At 31.3% G+C, this 20216-nt stretch overlaps 1 protein-coding gene across 3 annotated transcripts in view; it reads left to right on the top strand.

The window, feature by feature from the left end:
• The first annotated feature begins 335 nt into the window (after positions 1-335).
• The window catches only part of LOC124372427 (E3 ubiquitin-protein ligase RING2-B-like), a 35563-nt gene continuing 15682 nt past the window's right edge, over positions 336-20216 (top strand). For 2 of the 3 annotated variants that reach the window (XR_006923333.1, XM_046830825.1), the window contains exons 1-2: positions 336-513; positions 3939-4168. Coding sequence is in view for 1 of the 3 variants with exons in the window: in XM_046830825.1 (XP_046686781.1) it covers positions 437-513; positions 3939-4168 (307 nt within the window). In the remaining 2 variants the exon portion in view is untranslated. The remainder of the gene's footprint in view (positions 514-3938; positions 4169-20216) is intronic. The other variant, XR_006923332.1, reaches the window with a different exon arrangement.

Genomic DNA, 20216 nt, shown 5'->3' with positions numbered 1-20216 from the left:
ATATCAGACACTGGCAGTTTTTGAATTATGGCAACCAACTGTAGGTGTCAGTGGACCATATTTCTCATAATTTGCATATCATATTAGAGTGAGGTTGATTCTATACTCAATGAGAAAGGAAATTTTCAAAGATTATGTATCTTAGAGGCATATGTGTTAGACTAGAAGGATTTAATTAATAAAAACGTCTAAGGTGGTTGTTCTTTTCTCAAATAGAATCATTTTTACAAGTAGAACTATATGATTTTGCTTTCAATAGAAATTTATTAGAAGATCTGCAGCTCATTGTATTATTTATATTTTGCTAATCTTCAGAGTCACTTTAATAAGTTTACTAATTGTAAGAATATTGATGTCAACAGTACTTAATTTTTAAAGTGCCTAAAGTAAGTTTTTTTGTACAGATTACCAAATAACGTGTAAATAACACAATCCAATGGCATCAGTTCATGGCTTAGATAAACTACACCAAGCAATTACAGAAGCTTTGGAATTTGAAAAATGCTGTATATGGTAAGAAAACTGAAACTTGTTTATTATAAATTTGTGTTGTATATAAATTATTTACAAAATGAGTAAATGTACACATTTTTCATAAATTGTAATATACAGGGTTTGTCCGGAAAGTAATAGGACTGAGTCGATTAAGAAAAATATATTGAGCAAATCATTACAATTCTTTAAAAACTTTCAAAATAGGGTCCTTCTGCGTCGATGCAGCGCTGCCAGCGCGATTTCCAAGCATTGAAGGCGTCACAGAAGGCATTCTCCGGAATAGCCTTGAGAGACGCGGTGCATGCTGCTTGGATCCCCTCTGTCGTCTCAAAATGCTGGCCTTTCATTGGCCTTTTCAGGCGAGGAAACAAAAAAAAGTCCGGGGGGCCACATCTGGACTGTAGGGCGGCTGTGGAAGAGTTGGGATGCCGGCCTTGGTCAGGTAGCTGTTCACAAGAAAGGTGGTGTGAGCCGCAATTTCTGGTCGTCAGTGAGCTCTTTTGGGACCATCTTCGCACACATCTTGCGCATGTTCAAATGCTCCGTCACAATTTCATGAACCACAGATTTCGGTAAATTTAACATCTGGGCAATTAAACGAATACTTAGTCAACGGTCTGAGTTCAAAACTTTGCGCACACGAGTCACATTGTCGGTGTTCGTCGAAGATGAAGGTCTTCCAGCAAGGTCTTCATCGGCGACCTCTTCCCGGCCCTCCAAAAAGGCCTGGTGCCATCAAAACACACCACTTCTTGCTAAAGCAACATCTTGGTAAGCCTGCAAGGTTATATCAAATGTCTCAGTCGCAGATTTTACCGAGTTTCACACTGAATGTGATCGCGTACCTCTGCTCTAACGAACGCTGCATTTTCAGCTTCTACCACTCACAGAAACACGTCACGCGAAAATGCCTGTCCTTACTCTTCAGGTGCTCGGAGACAACTGACCAGCCAATTGTTTGTTAGCTAGAAACGCCCTCTACCGAATCCAGTCGGTGCGCGTTAGTACGCGCTCCGAAGTATAGTCTCGGGAAATTAAAATCAGTCCTATTACTTCCTGGACAAACCCTGTATTAAGGTACTGTTTAGTTGTAGGAATGATTTTATCTAAATAATAATGTTGTATTGATAAACAAAATTATAATTTCATTTGCATAGTTTATACTAAGTGTTGTTAACCCTCCAAATGCTGCAATTGCACTATAACTTTAAAGTGCTGGTATCACACTGTGAAATGTGCCCAAACTGTAGCTGAACAGTTTATTCAATCAATCCGTAGTTTGTCTAAGAACAGATAAGAATGATTGATTAATTCCCTGACAATACTTAACAGTCAGCTGTTGGCACACTATACTTCACCTTGCTTGTCTAATGCCAATAACGTGTAGCTACAACAATTGATTTGCTGCTTATCCCACTAATATTATAAACGCAAAAGTTTGGATGTTTTGATGTTTCGAGGTTTGTCCTCAAATCATGCTGAAACTGCTATACGGATTGTGCTGAAATTTGGAACAGATATAGCTTTTGGTCTGAATTAACATTTAGAGTGCTTTTTACTACCCATAAAACACATTCATTTCACCAAATAAAGTCGAATTCAAATTGAAAAATTAGTTTGTTTACATTTGAATGTTTATGATAAGAACGAAATGTATTTTGACAGCTATAGTTCAACAAACTTTCTGAAACATCGGTTTATATTTGAATTTTATCAATAATAAGTAAACAGTGCTTGATCGGTAGTATAATGCAGATAGTAAATAAAACATTAATATATAAATTTTACTCCAGATTGTGCCAGTGAGGAATTAAAATCATCTAATGCATTAAATACTGTTATAAAACTAACCTTAATGAACAAAGTTGTGAATGTTTTCACACAAGTTACTTTAAACTTACGGGCTTTCTTGACATTATGATATTACATTTTAACAATGATGGCTAATGGAAAAACAGAGAAATGAATACTAACATACCTCAACGATTCATTCTTTCCCTGGCTGCAGTCCAAAAAACAAGTGTAACGCAAAACTTTAATAACGATTATTTTGGAAAGTTGCAAAACCTTAATAAGAATTTCCCTCTTATACCGAAAGTACATAGTAAGTAGGTAGGACTCTCCCCTAGGTCGTAATAGGCTTTTCAGTCTACTTATGTGTGTATTTTCTTCATCAGGACAAGGTAAACTCAACTATGTCAACAGGATTTTGACCAAAGTAGATTTCTAAGAACTAGATAATCGAACGTATATAAAATTTGATCGAGGCAATATGGCAAGCTAAACTGTGACATAGTAGGTAAGTGAATTTAAATGGTCTTAAGTAGGCACTATTTAACCGAAGTAGGCATCTCAGTCCTACATAAGTATATATATATATATATATATTTCTTCTTCGTCAGAACAAGGCAAACTCTACTATAGTACTGGAAATATCTTAGACCTAAAATATATGACATGGACTGGAAATATACGCTTTTTGACCGAAGTAAGTTTGGGACCTGTGTGATCTGAGATTTGTGTTTTCTTGATCGGGATGACAAGGCAGATTCAGCTGTGACGTTATGTATATAATTAATTAGAACCGGAAATGCTCCTACATGTGCCAAACATGATATAATAATTAAGTTAAACTCTGATACTATTTACCACGAACTTAAATAATATCTACCTGATGTATGCCTACTTACGTTTTAAAATTTTTATAGGACTTTGGTTCTAAGATTGCGTTCGAAGCTGCGGGTAACAGCTAGTACTTACATATATGTATACTTTGTGTTTCTGCAGGAGTAGTGCACTTCTGCTGGTAAAAACTGCCCTATAAGAAGGTCAGGGATCATGATTGGAGGGGGGGGGACAAATACCTCACCCTATGTAATAATAAAAAAAAAATTCCAGGTCATAAAATCATTTATCAATTAAAAACTGAATCGATTACAAGGTAATGCCTGAAATATTTTCAAGCCAGAGAAATTAGATACAAAAGTGAGTATGTTCTTGAATAGCAAATTTGTTTTTAAATCTAGTGTTATATGAGTGTATTCTGTTAATTTTGTGACAATATACCAGGCACATTCGTATATATAAGATGTGTGTTTAGGAAACAAAACACACATGATCACAAATTATCATGACTGAATAAATAATTAAGTCATGTTACACATTTCTGTAAAAGTTCAGAGTCTATTTGGCTTGATTTTGAATGATATGTAATGTTATTAATGCTGTAACAACTGTATTTTCAAAAACCTGTTGCTAAAATAAATGTTTTAATTGGACAGGCAACCAAACACTCTTAGTAATCTCTCATCATCATCATCAGTAAGATTTCCTTATTGGCAAGTGTTAAGTCCTTATTTGTTAGTCTGTAATTAGTAGTGTGTTGTTGGAAATTACTCTTTAATTTATTGCTTTTTTTTTTTGTCATGTTTTTCTGCCACCAGTTTGGAAAAGCTGCAAAAATGCGTGATTCTCTGGCCATGTTCACACCGATTTTGCAACGACTGCATCTTGGCTTATCTTGTGAGCGTTCATGGTGACAAGATACCTTGTCCCTTGTGTAAGAGGCTAACTACTCGGCGAAGTATTCTAAATTTTCAAGACAGGCAACAGGAATTTGAAGACAGTTTACAAACTCTTATAGGAAACATCAGTCTTGATCTTGGATTTGATAGTAAGTACCAAGTAATAATGTTCATAGCATATTAATGTTTTATATTCTTTTAATCCAAAATGGTAATTTTTTTTTATAATGTTGTATTTGGTTGGTTATTGCGTGTAGATTGTTTTTAATAAAAATATAAATACATAACGACAAAAACAATAGACAATTATATTTTAGATAAATAAGTTTGCTGTGTAATAATTACAAGGAAAGGGTACGCCACATCACATGCAAAATTTTGTCTATAGTCCCTTTTCACTTATTAGCTGGTATTTCACGTTTGTTTTTATGAAGAGTTTCAACTACTATCAGTTTATGGTTGGTGTAGAGATCTTTTGAGAGGTATCGAAGTAAAAGAATTATCAAACGTTGTTATTACGCCCAGTACCATCAACAACTGTGATGCAACGCTTTACTACACTTGAGGCATCATAGGGCAAATCAAAAGAGATATTTTAAAGTATCTCCATGTATGCTGTGTAGAAAGTAGTTGAATCAACTGTAGCGTATATCTGAATTCCATATCGACACATCGTTTACTCTTAATTTAAACTCTAAATTCACACCCACCGCTCTCTAAATGGTTCCATCATTTACATTTTCGCCAACACTAGCTTTTACCACATATTTGTACAAAATCTTCAGAAATTTCAAAGACACGGCTAAACTACCTTTATTTTTCGTGCTCAGAGGAGCACGAGTAGTTTCATCATCAAATCTTAGTGCCTGTGATAGTAATTGAAATCTTTGCTGGAACATGGTGGGAATAAAAATTTCAGGTGCTGTACCACCTGTACACCAAACCTCATACAAATTAATGTGGCTGTTCTTTTTGATTCCAGTGATGTACATCAGCCCAAGAAATGCAAACAGTCCAAGAAAAATAATTTTTTTTTTTTTTTGATTCTCTCAAATATATCTGTTCATCCTACTGCATTCTGTCATTTCACAGACTAAATCAATTTTTTTTCACAACAAAATAAGTGTCTGAAATCACCTTAAATAATACAACTCAATGTAGTATCAAAACTTATTATAGTAACAGTTTTAGTTTTAACATTACCAAAAGCTAGAATGGTCCTAATGCAAATTATAATTATTTCCAAACAACCCATGAATAAAATAAGTTGCACAAAAATGGGTATTTAGTACTGAGAGCTAGCAGACGTCTTTTTGAAAGTAATTGCAACATTAGCCAGATGCACCTTTAGTGATCCTTGCATATTTTACGTTAAATTCATAGTACATATCATGAACTGTATGTTGGTCCTCAAAATATTTATGGCTGAGGAGTTACCTGTTTGCCAAGATATAAAGCTGCTTTTTGGCTGTGTTTAGTTATATTACAAGATCTTAGTCAAATCATGATCATCTGAAGACATGCTACTTATTGATTGTACACGTGTAATTTAAACTTGTGTTTGTCTTTTCATGTAGTCAGTAAAGCAGCCCATACACTAGACGTGCATTGCACGCCGTGCAGTTTTTTATACTGGCACGCCGTGCTTGGCATGGCACTTTGTGCCCCACACACTAACAGTTTAGTCAGTCCCGTGACGTGCTAGAAGTTGGTTGTGGTCTTGTGATATTGTGTAGTATTGTCATGCTGTGATATTTTACTACTATGCCTCTTGTAACTAAACATAAAGCGTTAGCAGTATTGTTGATTGGTGCGATTCATGACGATAGCAAAGAGAAGAAGACAATTATGGACGAAAAATTGGTTTAAAAGAGGGAGAAATGTATTCTGATATGAGACTACTGTAAGACTTAATCAGGCACCTCAGTTTTGCACAGTTCCACAAGGTCTAAATACGCATTTTGTTTTAGACTTTTATTTGAGTACACTTCACTCGTCACAAACAATGGTGATTTCTGTACGAATCTATAAATAATGGTAAGAAATTAGGAGAGAGAAACATTTGTGTGTCAGCAGTCGACATGGTAAATATAGGAGAGTATTAGTAGATATGAATATGGCGGTTCTAGCGCACTTTTGGGACAGTCAGAAAATCAATGTAAAATACTGTTCATTGAACCATAAAAGAATCTATAAATCACGAACTAAAAATAAACTAATCTATAGCTGTTTGCTTCTACTTTCTTAAGCTGAAACTTAGTCAAATATGCTTCGAATCAATCTAATGATCTCATATCTGCTTCGAATCAACGAAAATTCTGTTGTAAATATATTAAAATCTTAATGAAAAATCTTGGAAAAGTTAAAGAAAAAAATATTGAAAAAATAGTATTATAGAATTTAAATTACCTCCTACAAACCAATATAGTAATAAAAGTACTATTTTGTCCTATAACTATACTATTTTTTCAATAATTTTAAGTCTTAGTTTACAGATTTTTCTATAATAAATAGAAGAATCTATCACTGTTTCACCAGAAATTGTGCTGATTTCTGTCAAAATTCTAGTAAAAATCAATACTTTTTTAAATTATTAGTTAAGAAATTTTCCCTATTTAAATGGAGAGGAAAAAGGTATCATGTCCATACTGCAAAAAAAGACATTTTTGAACACCATTATACCCGACATTATAATTCGAAAAATCATCTAAAAAACAAACAACTTTACGAAAGTGAACTGAATTATTTGAGGAATTGGGCTAAAGAAAATCAAATTGTCGATCATGAAAAGATGTACAATATAGAAAAATTACGAGAATTAAAGAAAAACTTTAAGGAAGATAAAAAAGATCTCAATCTATTTAAAGATGAAAAAATTCAATCAATCGCTGAAAAATTGTCCATTGAAACAAAACGATAAAACTAAGTCTGAAATGATCGAAGAAATTGATAAAACTCTTAAAGTAAAATCCGAAAATATCATTGATGTAGAAGTTTTATCCTCAATACACGGTCTTTTCAAGCAATACATTTTAACAAACTTGAACGATAATTCCATGTCAATTTACAAATATCTATCTATTATGAGGCCAGAAATTAAAAGTTTAATAGAAAAATTTCAAGAGAATGTTAAAAATATGAAAGGATAATCTCTCTTTGGAATGTGAATATGAACGAACTTTAGTAAACGGTGAAACACAAACGTGTCCAATGTACTTTACTATAAAAGCAGACGAAATCTTTGACATAAACGACTTTATTACTAAACAATTTAATAAATTATCACATCGAGAACAGACAAATCATCCAAATAGGGGTTCAGGATGGACATTTAAAAGATGCAAACAACTAGTTTTGAGCATTAATAAACACGAAATGATGAACGCAGGATCATATATCGATTTACCAAAGAAAATCAAAGATAAAAAAGCTTGTATAAATATCAAAAATAAAGATGACTATTGCTTTATTTATTCTATCCGATGCGCTATTGAAAAACCTGAAAGAGACTGCGAAAGATCAAAACAATATGAAAAATTTGTAAATGACGAGATATTTTCAGGTTTCGAGTATCCAATGTCCTTAAAAGATATACAATTATTTGAGAAACGAAGTTGCAATTCCAAGTACAAATATCCAAAAATGTCTATCAATGTCTACAGTTTTGATGAAAGTATTAAGGTTGTTCCGTTACAAATTTCTGAAAAATATGATGCAGAATTAAATATTGATCTACTGTATGTAAAACAAGAAGACAAATCTCATTATGTGTTGATAACAGATTTAAATAGATTAGTGAGTTCTCAGTTATCTAAACACGAACATAAAAAATTGCTATGTAGAAAGATGTTTAAGCCATTTCTTCTACAAATCTGGAGATTTAACAGATCATTTAGAAATTTGCAAACAACATGAAGTTTGTAAGCCAATTATGCCGTTTCCAGGTCAAACAACATCATTTACTAATTATCAAAAGAAGTTTAGCCATCCGTACGTTATTTATATGGATTTTGAGAGCATATTAGAAAAAATTCCGACATGCAAGAACAATCCGCAAAGATCGACTACAACCAAGATTCAGAAGCACATTCCTTATGGTTTTACTCTATATTTAGTGTCAAATGTGACAAATCGCATGTACAAACCTATATGTTATAGAGCAAAAAATGAAGAAGATTTGCCAAATGTTCCTGCAAAATTGTTTGAAGAACTCAATAAAATATCAAAATACATAGCTACAAAATATAATTCTAAGAACAAAAAACCTATGAAATTGACTGAAGAAGAAGAAATTTCATACCAAAATGCAAACGTTTGTCATATTTGCGAATGGTCTGCTTATGATGTTGAGTCAATTCAGTATGGTTTTACTCCTGATAGTTGGAAAGATAAGAGTTATAATAAAGTAAGAGATCATTGTCATTTGACTGGAAAGTTTCGAGGAGCAGCTCATAGAATTTGTAATCTAAATTTGAAATTTCCTCAGAAATATTCCCGTTTTCTGCCACAATATGTCAAATTACGATACTCATTTGTACATAAAAGAATTGGCTAAACAATATGGAAATGTTGATTTGATCGCAAACAAACACCGATGAAAAATATATAAATTATTCAGTAAATTCAGGATATGGGTATGAGTTTTGAAGATGATAAACCAAGAAAGTTCATCAAGTTTTCTTTCGTAGATACGTTCAGATTTATGGCATCGTCTATTGAAAAGTTAGCTAAAAACCTCAAAAAAGATGATTTCAAGCATACAAATCATTTTATACAAGATGGTCTGAACGCAATTCTAGATAGACAACCAAATGACGAAGAAGAAATCTTTAAAATTCTATCTGGAAAAGGCATATTTCCTTACGAATTTATCGATAGTATTGAAAAACTTGATTACACAGAAGACCTGAAAATTCAAGATTTCTATTCACTTTTGACAGACGAGAGCATATCTGAGAAAGATTATCAACACTATTTGAGCGTTTGGAACAAATTAAAAGAGAAAAATCTAGGAAATTACTCTGATCTCTATAACATCCAAGATGTTTTATTGCTTGCTGATATATTCGAAAATTTCAGAAACATTTGCTTAAAATGTTATAAACTCGATCCGGCACACTATCTAACAGCTCCCAGTCTTGCATGGGACGCTATGTTAAAATTAACGAAGATAGAATTACAGTTAATTAGTGATTATAATATGTATTTGATGATTGAAAAAGGTATTCGCGGAGGCATTTCTCAATGTATTAAACGATATGTTAAAGCAAATAACAAATATTTGAAAGATTTTGATAAGACAAAGCCCGAAAACTATCTGTTGTACGTCGATGCTAATAACCTTTATGGGTATGGCCTAATGCAAAGTTTACCATATAACGAAATCAAGTGGATGAACCCGAAAACATATACAAAAGAAAGAGTGGCAAGAAACAATTTTAGAACTCACTGGCGACGAAGATTATGGCTATATTCTCGAAGTTGATCTAGGATATCCAACAAATTTACATGAACATCACAAGGATTTACCTCTTGCTCCCGAACATTATAAAAACAAACTTTGCACAACTTTACTGGATAAAACTGAATACGTTGTTCATTCAAGAAATTTGAAATTCTATCTGGAACAAGGTATGATTTTGAAACATGTGAATAGAGTTATAGCATTCGATCAGAAGCCTTTTATGAAAAAGTACATTGATTTTAACACAAACATGAGAACCAAAGGTACAAGCGACTTCGAAAAGGACTTTTACAAGTTAATGAACAACTCAGTTTTTGGAAAATCTATGGAAAATGTGCGAAATAGATGTGATATTAGACTAGGAAATGAAGAATTTTCAATGAAACAAGCCAAGAAAACAAACTTTAAATGCTTTAATATCTTTGACGACAACTGTATAGCGAGTCACATGTACAAACAGAAAGTAAAATTTAACAAGCCGATCTACATAGGATTTTCAGTTCTCGACCTCTCAAAATTGCTAATGTACGAGTTTTATTACAACAAATTAAAGAACTATGATCCAGATTTGAATCTGTGTTACATGGATACAGACAGTTATTTTCTAGAATTAAAACGTGATCCTTACAAAATTATTAAAGAAAATTTGAATGACTTTGATACAAGTGATTATCCAAAAGATCACGAATGTTTCACTACTAAAAATAAGAAAGTCATAGGAAAATTCAAAGACGAACTAAATAGCGAAGTTTTTAGAAGAATTTTGTGGTTTGAGGGTCGAAAATGTACTCGTACAAATATCTAGACAAAAATCCAGTGAGGTGTAAAGGAATTAAGAGAAGCGTTGTAAATAAAACAATAAATATCGAAAACTTGAAGAGATGTTTGTTCGAAGATAAAGAAGAATTTAGGGAGATGACTGTAATAAAAAGCTATAAACATGAATTGTATACCATCACCATAAACAAACTGGCACTGAACGCTAAAGATGATAAGAGAATTGTCCTAGAAAATAAGATCGATACAGTACCATATGGTTATAAAAATGAAGCAAAATCTGATATATTAGACGAATTAAATAAACTTGGAAACTTTGAAAATTGAGAAATAACCGGAAGTGTTTACGAATATGAATTGAGAAAGTCAAAGCTGTAATTTTTTCTATATAAATGGAGGCCCAAAAAAAGTGTACAAAGTGTCAAGAATTTAAAGATTTTGAAGAATTTTATAAGAATAAGCAAAGAAAATATGGATTTGAATATAATTGTAAAGACTGTCATAACAAATATCATAAAGAATTATACGATAAAATGGAAAAATTAACTTTAGAAGAGAAAGAGTGCACACGGTGTAAAAAGGTTAAGAATATTTCAGAATTTTATAATCTCCATTATAGTAAAGACAACAAACAAGCATATTGTAAAGATTGTGCTAAACAAATCTTTGCTAGACCAGTTCTTTGCGTATGCGGAAGAGAAATTCAACATTTCTATAGTCTTAAAAGACATTTACAAACAAAATATCATAATTCGAATGTTTAGTAAAATTTAGAAACATTTTCATCGTGTAATTTAGATATTCTATAAATCAGTCGAGATTCAGTCATATTTGTAGTAAAATGATTTCCGTTGTATAAAATATTCAAAGATTCTTTCATTTGGTTATACAGATTGATAGAATTTGGTTCGTCATCAATGAACAAAATCTCTAATTCAGGATAATTTATTTTTAGATGTTTTAATCGGTTTGGTATTTCTCGTTTCTGAGCTCTGATAGCGTAATAAGGCCATTCCCACATGTGATTCTTCTTAATTAACACAAAAACATGGTGTTTTTTCTTATCAAAATCTTTACATACCATATCTCTCTTCATTAATTCCATTCGCAATTCTTGATTCTCTATTTTCAATGATTTCATTTCATCTTTAATTTGTAACTGTTTTATTTCATCTTTTAACTGCTTATTTTCGTTTTCAAGTTTGTACTCGCCATATTTTCTAATACTCGGTAAAACTTCTTCTAAAACCCAATTTTGAAACGTTTCTGCAATCTTCATTTTAGATTTCAGTATTAAAGAATATATGCCTGGTTCATTGATGAAAATAGTGTCTGGATGTAATTTTTGTAAGAGTCGCGATTTTATACCCTTGTCAGAATCTATGTTTTCAAAGCTTTTTTTGTATTTTTCTTTAACATGATCTATGATAGCTTGTCTCGTATTTTTAAATTCCAATATTTCTGCAACATCTTTAGCCTTAAACCAAATTTCATTATTTTCGTCAACAATCGTGCAAATGTCTTTATTATTGAATGTAAGTTGATTATTGAGTAGATCCACAACAGACTCCATTTAGATAGAAAAAATTTAACAAGCTATTATTTGAGTGTAAAGGTTGAAAACAGTGTTTTCTTGAAAGTTTGAAGGTAAGCTATTCAATAGCTCCCCATGATTCATGTCCGTTGCTTCAACAATCTTAAGTAAATTGTAGTTTTACTCTCATTTTTCAATAAATTACCTTCAGAGTCTTGAACAGTTAAGACGATTTTTTGAATTCTTTTCATATTTTTTCTAATTGGAATATAGTCTATTTCATTCGGTTTTTTCACTAATTTTTGATCCATAAGCAACATTTGGAAAGAAAGTGTACAAAATTTCCGATTCTTTGTGAAGATGTTCGGTATGATTTTCAAAACTAGGTTCAACGAGATTACAATGTACTTCAATTACATCGAACGGTCTAAATTTTGGATTGCCTACATAGATCTGATTTGGTTCGATTGTTGTTTGTTTGACCCCTAATAAATCTACTATAATTCCCGAAAGAATAATTCTTACTGGTGATTTTATTTGAATTTTGTTAAAGGTTGTTTGGATTCGGAGGTCATTTTCGTTAAACGTAAGAGATTTATCTGATTGTTTAAATGTTTTCAGATAATTTTTAAAGGAATTTTTTATTTGGTCGAAAGTGTAATATCCTTTATTGAAGCCATAATATTTGGTAATGTTCTTCTCACTAAATCCTATACAATAAGGAGAACTTTCACTAATATTTATTACAAAATTGTCAGAATAAAAACCGCTTAAACCGATAAAATAATTTGATTCTTCCTCTAAGTGTATAGGATGTTCCAAGTTTAAAAATAATTGAGAGCTTTCTGAAGTCAACTTGAACAGCTTTCATTTTCGCAAGCGTTGCTTCAAGATGAAAATCTTCTATTTAAATGGAGAAATTTTTAAAGCAAAAAGATCAGATAAAACTTCAAACGTTTGAAGAAAATAAGAAAGATCAACCAATCAGATTGTTAATTGTTGGTTCAAGTGGATGTGGAAAAACAACTTTATTATTGAATTTTATCTACAATAGGTTGATTCCTTATTCCAATTTGTATGTTTTTAGTAAATCTTTAGAACAAGACGTATACAAAAAATTACAACAAAGATTCAAAAATATTGAGAAGAACTTAAGCAAAGAAATATCACATTTTTATAATGCTTCTGAGGACATTAGTTCCGTTAAGCAAATGTAAACCCAATTCGTTAATCGTTTTTGATGATTGTATTTTGGAAAATCAGGACGTTATTAAGGAATATTTCGTAATGTCTCGTCACAAAAACATATCTTGTATCTATCTTTCCCAATGCTTTTCAAAGGTTGATAAACAAGTTATTAGAAATAATTTGAATATGTTGTGTGTTTTTAAGCAAGACGATCACTATTCGAGAAAGATTTACAACAATTATGTGGGATCTGATATGAGTTTTAACCACTTTAATGAATTATGTGATAAAATTTGGAAAGAAGACTATGGATTTTTAACTATTAATTTAACTTAGAAGCCTAAAAATGGTAAATATTTGAATAAATTTTCTAATATAAACGTGTAATAATCTCGTTCACGTTTTATGTTCCACGTTCACGTTTTTACGTTCCACGTTCACGGTTTTACGTTCCACGTTCACGTTTTACGTTCCACGTTCACGTTTTTACGTTCCACGTTCACGTTTTACGTTCCACGTTCACGTTTTACGTTCCACGTTCACGTTTTTACGTTCCACCATTTAATTAGAAAAATTTTGAAACGTGGAACGTAAAAAACGTGAACGTGGAACGTAAAAAACGTGAACGTGGAACGTAAAAACGTGAACGTGGAACGTAAAAACGTGAACGTGGAACGTAAAACGTGAACGTGGAAAGTAAAACGTGAACGTGGAACGTAAAAACGTGTACGTGGAACGTAAAAACGTGAACGTGGAACATAAAACGTGAACGAGATTATTACACGTTTATATTAGAAAATTTATTCAAATATTTACCATTTTTAGTCTTCAAAGTTAAATTAATAGTTAAAAATCCATAGTCTTCTTTCCAAATTTTATCACATAATTCATTAAAGTGGTTAAAACTCATATCAGATCCCACATAATTGTTGTAAATCTTTCTCGAATAGTGATCGTCTTGCTTAAAAACACACAACATATTCAAATTATTTCTAATAACTTGTTTATCAACCTTTGAAAAGCATTGGGAAAGATAGATACAAGATATGTTTTTGTGACGAGACATTACGAAATATTCCTTAATAACGTCCTGATTTTCCAAAATACAATCATCAAAAACGATTAACGAATTGGGTTTACATTTGCTTAACGGAACTATGTCCTCAGAAGCATTATAAAAATGTAATATTTCTTTGCTTAAGTTCTTCTCAATATTTTTGAATCTTTGTTGTAATTTTTTGTATACGTCTTGTTCTAAAGATTTACTAAAAACATACAAATTGGAATAAGGAATCAACCTATTGTAGATAAAATTCAATAATAAAGTTGTTTTTCCACATCCACTTGAACCAACAATTAACAATCTGATTGGTTGATCTTTCTTATTTTCTTCAAACGTTTGAAGTTTTATCTGATCTTTTTGCTTTAAAAATTTCTCCATTTAAATAGAAGATTTTCATCTTGAAGCAACGCTTGCGAAAATGAAGCTGTTCAAGTTGACTTCAGAAAGCTCTCAATTATTTTTAAACTTGGAACATCCTATACACTTAGAGGAAGAATCAAATTATTTTATCGGTTTAAGCGGTTTTTATTCTGACAATTTTGTAATAAATATTAGTGAAAGTTCTCCTTATTGTATAGGATTTAGTGAGAAGAACATTACCAAATATTATGGCTTCAATAAAGGATATTACACTTTCGACCAAATAAAAAATTCCTTTAAAAATTATCTGAAAACATTTAAACAATCAGATAAATCTCTTACGTTTAACGAAAATGACCTCCGAATCCAAACAACCTTTAACAAAATTCAAATAAAATCACCAGTAAGAATTATTCTTTCGGGAATTATAGTAGATTTATTAGGGGTCAAACAAACAACAATCGAACCAAATCAGATCTATGTAGGCAATCCAAAATTTAGACCGTTCGATGTAATTGAAGTACATTGTAATCTCGTTGAACCTAGTTTTGAAAATCATACCGAACATCTTCACAAAGAATCGGAAATTTTGTACACTTTCTTTCCAAATGTTGCTTATGGATCAAAAATTAGTGAAAAACCGAATGAAATAGACTATATTCCAATTAGAAAAAATATGAAAAGAATTCAAAAAATCGTCTTAACTGTTCAAGACTCTGAAGGTAATTTATTGAAAAATGAGAGTAAAACTACAATTTACTTAAGATTGTTGAAGCAACGGACATGAATCATGGGGAGCTATTGAATAGCTTACCTTCAAACTTTCAAGAAAACACTGTTTTCAACCTTTACACTCAAATAATAGCTTGTTAAATTTTTTCTATCTAAATGGAGTCTGTTGTGGATCTACTCAATAATCAACTTACATTCAATAATAAAGACATTTGCACGATTGTTGACGAAAATAATGAAATTTGGTTTAAGGCTAAAGATGTTGCAGAAATATTGGAATTTAAAAATACGAGACAAGCTATCATAGATCATGTTAAAGAAAAATACAAAAAAAGCTTTGAAAACATAGATTCTGACAAGGGTATAGAATCGCGACTCTTACAAAAATTACATCCAGACACTATTTTCATCAATGAACCAGGCATATATTCTTTAATACTGAAATCTAAAATGAAGATTGCAGAAACGTTTCAAAATTGGGTTTTAGAAGAAGTTTTACCGAGTATTAGAAAATATGGCGAGTACAAACTTGAAAACGAAAATAAGCAGTTAAAAGATGAAATAAAACAGTTACAAATTAAAGATGAAATGAAATCATTGAAAATAGAGAATCAAGAATTGCGAATGGAATTAATGAAGAGAGATATGGTATGTAAAGATTTTGATAAGAAAAAACACCATGTTTTTGTGTTAATTAAGAAGAATCACATGTGGGAATGGCCTTATTACCCTATCAGAGCTCAGAAACGAGAAATACCAAACCGATTAAAACATCTAAAAATAAATTATCCTGAATTAGAGATTTTGTTCATTGATGACGAACCAAATTCTATCAATCTGTATAACCAAATGAAAGAATCTTTGAATATTTTATACAACGGAAATCATTTTACTACAAATATGACTGAATCTCGACTGATTTATAGAATATCTAAATTACACGATGAAAATGTTTCTAAATTTTACTAAACATTCGAATTATGATATTTTGTTTGTAAATGTCTTTTAAGACTATAGAAATGTTGAATTTCTCTTCCGCATACGCAAAGAACTGGTCTAGCAAAGATTTGTTTAGCACAATCTTTACAATATGCTTGTTTGTTGTCTTTACTATAATGGAGATTATAAAATTCTGAAATATTCTTAACCTTTTTACACCGTGTGCACTCTTTCTCTTCTAAAGTTAATTTTTCCATTTTATCGTATAATTCTTTATGATATTTGTTATGACAGTCTTTACAATTATATTCAAATCCATATTTTCTTTGCTTATTCTTATAAAATTCTTCAAAATCTTTAAATTCTTGACACTTTGTACACTTTTTTTGGGCCTCCATTTATATAGAAAAAATTACAGCTTTGACTTTCTCAATTCATATTCGTAAACACTTCCGGTTATTTCTCAATTTTCAAAGTTTCCAAGTTTATTTAATTCGTCTAATATATCAGATTTTGCTTCATTTTTATAACCATATGGTACTGTATCGATCTTATTTTCTAGGACAATTCTCTTATCATCTTTAGCGTTCAGTGCCAGTTTGTTTATGGTGATGGTATACAATTCATGTTTATAGCTTTTTATTACAGTCATCTCCCTAAATTCTTCTTTATCTTCGAACAAACATCTCTTCAAGTTTTCGATATTTATTGTTTTATTTACAACGCTTCTCTTAATTCCTTTACACCTCACTGGATTTTTGTCTAGATATTTGTACGAGTACATTTTCGACCTCAAACCACAAAATTCTTCTAAAACTTCGCTATTTAGTTCGTCTTTGAATTTTCCTATGACTTTCTTATTTTTAGTAGTGAAACATTCGTGATCTTTTGGATAATCACTTGTATCAAAGTCATTCAAATTTTCTTTAATAATTTTGTAAGGATCACGTTTTTAATTCTAGAAAATAACTGTCTGTATCCATGTAACACAGATTCAAATCTGGATCATAGTTCTTTAATTTGTTGTAATAAAACTCGTACATTAGCAATTTTGAGAGGTCGAGAACTGAAAATCCTATGTAGATCGGCTTGTTAAATTTTACTTTCTGTTTGTACATGTGACTCGCTATACAGTTGTCGTCAAAGATATTAAAGCATTTAAAGTTTGTTTTCTTGGCTTGTTTCATTGAAAATTCTTCATTTCCTAGTCTAATATCACATCTATTTCGCACATTTTCCATAGATTTTCCAAAAACTGAGTTGTTCATTAACTTGTAAAAGTCCTTTTCGAAGTCGCTTGTACCTTTGGTTCTCATGTTTGTGTTAAAATCAATGTACTTTTTCATAAAAGGCTTCTGATCGAATGCTATAACTCTATTCACATGTTTCAAAATCATACCTTGTTCCAGATAGAATTTCAAATTTCTTGAATGAACAACGTATTCAGTTTTATCCAGTAAAGTTGTGCAAAGTTTGTTTTTATAATAATAATAATAATAATAATAATAATAATAATTTTATTTGTCATGAAAATGTATTACATCATTGACAAAGTCATAGTATATTGCTTATTGTTAACCAAGTCAATACAATAGTCAATAAAGTCTTACAAGTAAATTAAATAAAATAAATAAAAAATCACAAAAATGACAGTACAAATTGTCAGTAACAGTAACAAACACATTAAAAATCAATACTTTTGGTGTTGAAGAATTCATCTAGACTGTAAAACGGATTCTCCAACAACCAGGAATATAACTTATTCTTAAAGATATCAAAGGGATATGAGCAATATTTTTTCTCCAGAAAGTTATAAATTTTCAAAGATACTACAACATGACTGGTGAGGGTTTTGCTTAATCGAAAATGTCCAATTTCAGCATTGTTTCGATTACGCGTGTTGTGGTCATGAATTTTATGTTTAAAATTTAACAAATTTGGATTTTTATGGATGTAAACCACCGAGTCATATATATACAAATTTAGAACCGTCTGAAAACGAAAATTTATGAAATGGGGTTTGCAATGCTCTCTGGTATCACACTTTTTTAGAGCCCTAATTGCCTTTTTTTGTAATACTAGTATTTCGGAAATTCTGGTGCAATTACCATATAGGACTAATCCATATCTAAAAACAGATTGGAAAAAGGCAAAGTATGCGGCTCTTATAGAATTTAGTGGTACAATATCATTCAGTCTACTCAGAAGATAAATGACTCGTGAGAGTCTTTTATTTAGATAATCAATATGTGTTGCCCATGTCAAATTTCTATCAAGGTTGATACCCAAGAATTTAACTGAGTCTGAATAGCTTTCGTCCAATGACCCAGCAATATGCCTAAGAGTAAACAACATTTTTGTTGTTTTGTCTTTATTTAGCAAAAACCCATTAGCATGAAACCAGTTTGATGCATTTTTTAATGTATCATTTGCCAACAGCTCCAGATCATGTACACTTTGACTGACATTAAAAAGTGTAGTATCATCTGCATATAATATGGTTTTCGAGTTAAGAGATAATGGTAAATCATTTATATAGATTAAAAAGAGTGGGGGACCTAGGACGGAGCCCTGTGGAACTCCCCACTCCACGAGGGCTTCTTTAGACCACTTACCATTATTAAAGACCAGTTGCTTGCGATTGTTAATATATGATTCAAAAAAATTTAGATTAGGCCCAGAAAATCCGTAATGTTTTAGTTTAGATATAAGAATTTTACTATCAACACAATCAAAGGCCCTGCTCAAGTCACAAAAAGTAGCCCGAGCAAAGCCCTTGCTCTCGAAAGCTGAGTGAATTTGTCTAACTAATTGATCTAGAGCATTAAAAGTTGATTTATCCTTTCTAAACCCAAATTGTGAAGGTTCCAGAAGGTTATTACTTTCCCAGAAAGTAGTAATTTGCTTACAAACCAATGATTCAATTAGCTTACCCAATACAGGAATTACAGAAATTGGGCGGTAGCTTTGAGGTTGGTCCTTAGGACCCCTTTTAAAAATTGGACATACTCGTGAAATCTTGAGTTGCTCAGGAAAATACCGTCATGAAGCAGATGATTAATAGACACTGCCAGAGGTTCAGCCACACTACCAATAATACTTTTTAACAAATTGTTAGACATACTATATATGTCTTGACTATCAGAATTGCTCATTCCCCCTGACAGCATCCAAAACATCATTTGAAGTAACAATTTTCCATTTAAAATGTACTAAGCTATCATTAGAGATTGATTCCATAAGTTCAACAAATGTAAAACTGGAATTAACAACCTTATTTTTAATTTCTTTTACAGATTCGAGAAAAAAATCATTAAACACATCAGGCTCAATATTACAAATATTTTGTTTGCTGTTTGCTGTATTATATTTAATTACATCCCAGGCAGCTTTACATTTATTTTTACTATTTTGAATGTACTCAACATTTTTAGCATGTTTTGCCTCATTTATAGAACACCTGTATTTACACTTCAACTCATAAAACCCCATATTTAGATGTATATTATCCCTGTTACATTTTCTTAATCTGTCCAAGAACAGTAGCCTTTCCTTCATGATAGCTAATTCAGTTGTATACCAATCCTGTTTGTATTTGTTTTTATGCTCTGTTCTTTTTCTATTTACCCTTTTAACAACTTTGTAATGATTAATACTATTCAGTATAACATCAAAAATTTTAGTAAATAGTGTTGCAGAACTTTGCTTAGTATATTATTCACTTAACAAGGACGGCCAATCATAAGACTCCAGAAGTAAAGAGAGAGGTTTAATATTCTTTTTAGGTAGTACCATGCTTTGAATACTATTTATATGTTGAGAGGTACCCCTTGAGTCAACAAATCCGTCTTTTTGACATGCATTAACAAGTATCCCATCATGATCTGAGTAAGGAAACGATAAGGTAGTTACAGAGGAGACATATAAATTGTGATTAAAGATAAAAACATTATCTAGGCAATTTTTACCCCTGGTTGCATTTTTATTCAAGGGGAAAAAGTTGAACTGTCTTAAAATGTTTAAAAATTCATTTGCAGTTTTGGTATGTTTTGTAATATCAAACTTACTATTAAAATCACCCCCAATTATAATAGTGTAAAATTTCCAATTCATAATAAAATTTAAAAATTTCTCCATTAC

The sequence above is a fragment of the Homalodisca vitripennis genome, unplaced genomic scaffold (assembly GCF_021130785.1).
Source record: "Homalodisca vitripennis isolate AUS2020 unplaced genomic scaffold, UT_GWSS_2.1 ScUCBcl_3186;HRSCAF=8544, whole genome shotgun sequence".
Lineage (NCBI taxonomy): Eukaryota > Metazoa > Arthropoda > Insecta > Hemiptera > Cicadellidae > Homalodisca > Homalodisca vitripennis.
This window is presented reverse-complemented; position numbering and strand designations above follow the sequence as displayed.